The sequence below is a fragment of the Arachis ipaensis genome, chromosome B10 (assembly GCF_000816755.2).
Source record: "Arachis ipaensis cultivar K30076 chromosome B10, Araip1.1, whole genome shotgun sequence".
In the NCBI taxonomy this organism is placed as follows: Eukaryota; Viridiplantae; Streptophyta; class Magnoliopsida; order Fabales; family Fabaceae; genus Arachis; species Arachis ipaensis.
The window spans coordinates 112,299,372-112,304,586 of NC_029794.2; the positions used below are offsets into that span (position 1 = coordinate 112,299,372).

Here is a 5,215-nt window from a genome sequence, read left to right on the forward strand (position 1 = left end):
GACTACACTCAAAGAAACTGGTTAACCAAATATGGCAGAGGTTAACCAAATATGGCAGAGGTTGATTATAGGTTTCTAGTTACATACATATCATATCCACCAGCTTTTGCATCCAAAGTCTCATTCGGATATTCACAGGATGGAATAAGAATAATATATTGAATTGTCAGGTCTTTTTTTTTTTAAGAAAAAGAAAAGATGGCATAAAACTTCTGAAAAAATGTACAATTTTGTCCTATATATTAATGGATAGCTGCTTTAATTAAAAAAATTATATAAAGAACATCGTGAGTTTTGATGCTTTGCAAAATTAGTTTCATTCTATTTTTTCTTTCTTTATCTCATATCTTGTCATTGATGTGTCTTGTATTATAGGTAAAAGAATGGAGGGTTTAAATCCAAATTGATTTAGATAAAATTAATGTTTTAATTTAATTTAAATCAAAAATCGATCGACGAAAATTGTATTAATTTAAATTTGATTAGATTTTTTATTTTTTTAATTGTTTCTATATTTTAATAATAAAATCTTAAAATTTTATTTTTAAAAATTAAATAAATTATTGAGTTAGAATTAGTTTTAATATGATAAGATGATGACAATGGTGTGACGTTACCGAGGAGAGAAGAAGGTGCACAGCGGCAGCGTCGCTTGCAGAGAGAACAGGGGTGACGCGATGCATAGGAGAAGAAAGTGCAGCAATGGCGTCGAGAGTAGGAGGCGCAATGCAAGGAAGAAGAAGGTGTAGTGACGGCGTCAGTTGCAGGGGGCACAAAAGCGGTACGACGCATGGAAAAAGAAGGTGTAATGGCAGTGTGCGTTGCTTCTTTAGACGGTAGCAGTCGCAGTAAGGTGCATTGGTGACGATACAATGGAGAAAGATGAAAGGTAAAAAATTAAGATTGTGACGGATAAGTGAGATGGAATATTTGTTATTTTGGTGAACTTGAAATGCAATCTATTATTCACATTATTCGCACTTTTCATTGTCTACCTGACATAACTCATGACCATATAGATTATAGAGAATGTATAATATGTGTAAGAAAATTTTATTGTAAATTATATATAACCCACTCATCATAGCTTTGTATTTGAGGGGAAAAAGTTGGCATTTTCTACAGATTGTGTCAATTCAGTGATCAGTAATCAATGCCTTCAAACTACCGCAAAGAAATTCAAACAGCAATGATAATATTAAGCAATCAAACAGCAAAGATAATAATATTAAGCATAGTTCACAAATTCTATTTGTACAAAAGATAAAATTGTCTATGAAAAAGAAAAAGGTTCTGTAAGAACAATAATCTTAGGTGGCTTTATTTATCAAATAAAGAAAAGTAATTAGAAAACAGTAAGGCATAAAAAAAATTAATAGCCGCTAATAAAGTCAAAATAAACAAGGAGGCGCTCCAACTATTATTTAAACATGCCAGTGAGTTTGGTAGAATGTTAAATTTTCCCTCTATAATAATTTCACACTGCATAAGAATTAAGATTGGGCCAACTCAAATTCTATACGTGCACACGGTATTCTTCAGTGAAAGGCAAAAGAATAGTAGCTAAGGTGTTCGATAAAATGTCTGACACAAGAATCATTGTGATTAAGCTTGACCCTTCTTCTCAATTTTCTGTTCTGAAACAGTAAATCAAATAAGAGTCTCTCCGGTGACCATGATCCCCAGCAACACCACACGAAGGTAACTCCTCTTCCAATAATCATATTCATTCTGCAGTAAAGTGCACTACACTAATGACAATAGCACCTTTGCGCTCACTTTAAGAAAAGGGTTCTGCTCCAAGTTTCCAAACCTTTTTCTTCATAGCAAACCCTGCTTTGGGTTAATTGTGATTGTGTTACGTTGTTCCATTTCAATTTGGTTGAGCACCACTTTGACCCGCTTTTTGTGTTGCTACAACAAAGCCCCACACACTCACACACTCTCTCTCTCTTCACATGATGCAAATGCATTTTACAAAAGCAGAGATTTTTTAAAAATGGAAGAAAACTCTTTCTTTTGCGTACATTCGCAGGAAGAAAAAGAAAAGGAGAAAGAAATAAAACTCTGACCGAGACATTACTTTCACTTCGTCAGAGAGAGAGAGCACCGCATTCAAAAAAATTCCCCTTTTCTTCTTGTCCTTGCACTCTGCAAAACAAGACAACAAACACATCATTTCCTTCTTAAAAATTCCTTCTTTGTCTCCAACTCCATAACCTCAGATTCCTTTTGTTTCCGTCTTTGTTGCTCAGAAGTCAGAACCTTCTTTAACTTGCTGAAATTTTCAATTTTGGGCTTGTTTGATCACTTTAACGTGATATGGGTTTGCACTAAATTAGCCCACCTCTAATTTTCAATTCTTTCATTATCTTTTTTCTTTTCTTATTGGCTAATGGGGGTTTTTTTCCTTTCTGAATTTCAAGTTATGTAGTATGTATATGCCTCTCCGGATTCTCAATTGCCCAGTAATTGGAATATAATTTGGTTTTGAAATTTCTGCATAGTGAAAATCTTCTTGATCATTTTAGCAGTAGCTGTTATTATGGGTAGTGGTAATGGTAGAGTTGATGTTGTGAGTGGCAAGGGATGCTCAAGGCTGTTTTCATCTTCGTTCAGAGCTCTGCAGCCATTGGAGCCAATGTCTTCTGTTTCGTCCTCCCCACATATTCGATCAAATGCTCCTTTTGCTGGTCTTGTTATATGCGTTACTGGGCTATCCAAAGGTGAGAGTTTGTCTCAATTTCATCTTTGGTGTATTGAATTTGGTTTCAATTTTGTCCAGTTTTCTTTCAATTTCATGCATTTAATGAAAAAATAAATAAATAAACTAAGAGATCCATATTCTCTTCAGAGTCTGGCCTGATTCGTTGAGTTTTGGTAATAAGGTCTGGATACTGTTCCCTTGAGACAAAAGGAAAAGAATCATTTGTTTATTGAAACAGTGAACAGGCTCTCTGTCCCTTTTTGTTGTTTTGTGAAAGAGAGGAAGGGGTGAGAGAGAAGGGGATTGATGATTGTGCTTCTTGTAATATAAATTGTAAAATAGATGTCAAGTAAATCTGGAAGTCTTCCAACAGCGTATATGCAAATCAAGACTGCTGATATAAGCCGTTTCTATTGGAAAAAAATGTTCATATATAACTTGTTCAGAAGGATTAACTTAAGTTGTATATCATTTGATATTGAGAGTAGATAACAACTATCATATAATAAAGTGTTTTCTTTTCAATGTGTCACAAGTTGTGGAGTAATCCCTGCTGCTTTTGTTTTGGCAGAAGCACGGAATCAAGTCATGGAGGCAACAGAAAGATTAGGTGGCCAGTATAGCCCCAATTTGCATCCACAGTGTACCCATTTGGTGGTTCAGATATCCTTTCCTCTTTCTGAAACATATTAATTTTCTTATGTGATGATAGCACAATGGTTTAGTAGGATTAGGCATTTTTGTATATTGTCACACACTGAAAAAGAAAACTGTATAATCCAATTTTTTTTCTTCTAGCTTTCATGTGCTTCAGGAGAAAATATTATATTGTATTTTATTAAGCCTTCTACTTGAATTTGATTCTACTGAATCAGAAAGACCTTATTACATGATACATAGAGTTGGCCTCTCTTGATCGTGTTGTTTTCATGGTATCAATTTTCCCTGGCATTCATATCTTCTATTCATTTTGTATTTACACTGGTTTGGTGCTGCCATTAAATCCTTAACAATCAGTACAGTTTTGGAGGACGCAAGTTTGAGCATGCGCTAAAGCATGGAGCAAAAAACGGTCTCTTTGTTGTCACACTGGGTTGGTTCGTGGACAGTGTCAGGAAAAATGGTACTTGAGCTCATTTCTTTTTCAGTCAAATAGTCCATAATTTTCAATCTACAAAAGCAACCGGTCAAGACTGTATTCTCAAAACGAATGCTTTTGTCTTGATGATGATAAGTAATCAAATATTAGATAGCAAAATTGAGCTGTTTAGCTGTAATTGTTATGAACTGAAATAGATTTTATCTGCTGCAGTGAGGTTGAGTGAGTCCCATTACAGTGTGAAGAGTAATGTGGACAATAACACACGCTTGGATGACTTTAAACTGCTTCCTGGGTATACCGGTGCCGAAAATTCTTGTCTTCCAGCAAGTCTACGTGAGACCAAGAACGTTGATAATGTTGAAGAATTTCAAAGATCTTCTGGTAGAAAATCTAATAGAAGTGTGGACTTCACTTTATCTGGTTACTCCATCTATATTGATCCAGGAATTTCATGTGAATTGAGGAACAAGGTAAAATGATGTATCCTAAAAGTAAAAATCCAGAGATTTTCTGCTCATACTAGCTGTATGTGATGTTTTCCACATTATATGGAGTCTGTTATTCATAGGGTGGTCATCATGAGTTCCGTGTTTCAATTAAGTTAGTGCATGTCCAATAAACTTAGATGCTTTGCACATTTGATAGGTTGTTGATACTGCCACGAGAGAAGGTGCTAGTCTGACGGAACGATGGTTTGTTGGCTGCAATGTTAGTCATGTAGTGACTGAAGGGACATTCGTACAAAGATATCTTGGATATTCGAGTAACCTCATCACAGTATGTGCTAAATTGTGTTTTAATATTAATCTGAAAAATGGGAATGACTCTTTTTGGAGGCATGCAATTGTGTCTGAAGGCTTGCTCTACTACATTGCTTATTTAAAAGTGCCAATAAGTATTCTGGAAGACATTAATGTTATATTGCACATTAGAAGTATTATTTATATCACAATGAAGTTCTTTGATATATGATTTGTCTCAGCCACTGTGGATTCTCAAAACAGCCAAGGAGAAATATGCACAAAGGCTTGTTCATATGTCTGCTGATTTGGCAAAGCAAGTTGGATTGATGCTTGAAGACATTCATAATGGCATTTTAAGGGAGGTAATTTCTCATTATACTCCTTTAAAACCTTGAATTCACTATCCCATTTTCTATTGTGCTTGTATGTATCTCTAGTCGTGTGTGATTAGACAGTAAACACGGATTATCAACATATTGGCAGAAGATGTAGTACTATTATTGATAACATTCTGTTTGTTGTATCTACAAAGACGTGAACCTTGATATATTGGGTGATGAAATACTTAAATAAGTTGTTGTGGGGTTTAATACATTAGATTATTGACACTTTTTCCTTATAACTGATGCTAAAGGCTTCACTTATTATATTATGAAGTTCTAA

The 5,215-nt window shown here is 34.7% G+C and overlaps 1 protein-coding gene across 4 annotated transcripts in view; it reads left to right on the forward strand.

The window, feature by feature from the left end:
* LOC107621512 overlaps positions 1,443-5,215 on the forward strand; it is a 6,183-nt gene continuing 2,410 nt past the window's right edge. The window contains exons 1-7 of one of the 4 annotated variants that reach the window (XM_016323537.2): positions 1,443-1,701; positions 2,535-2,726; positions 3,279-3,370; positions 3,728-3,830; positions 4,020-4,279; positions 4,455-4,586; positions 4,792-4,914. In XM_016323537.2, coding sequence (XP_016179023.1) covers positions 2,546-2,726; positions 3,279-3,370; positions 3,728-3,830; positions 4,020-4,279; positions 4,455-4,586; positions 4,792-4,914 — 891 coding nt within the window. In that variant the 5' untranslated portion in view covers positions 1,443-1,701; positions 2,535-2,545. Of the gene's footprint in view, positions 1,702-1,773; positions 2,727-3,278; positions 3,371-3,727; positions 3,831-4,019; positions 4,280-4,454; positions 4,587-4,791; positions 4,915-5,215 lie in introns of those variants that run through there. The other 3 variants (XM_016323539.2, XM_016323540.2, XM_021113285.1) reach the window with 3 other exon arrangements.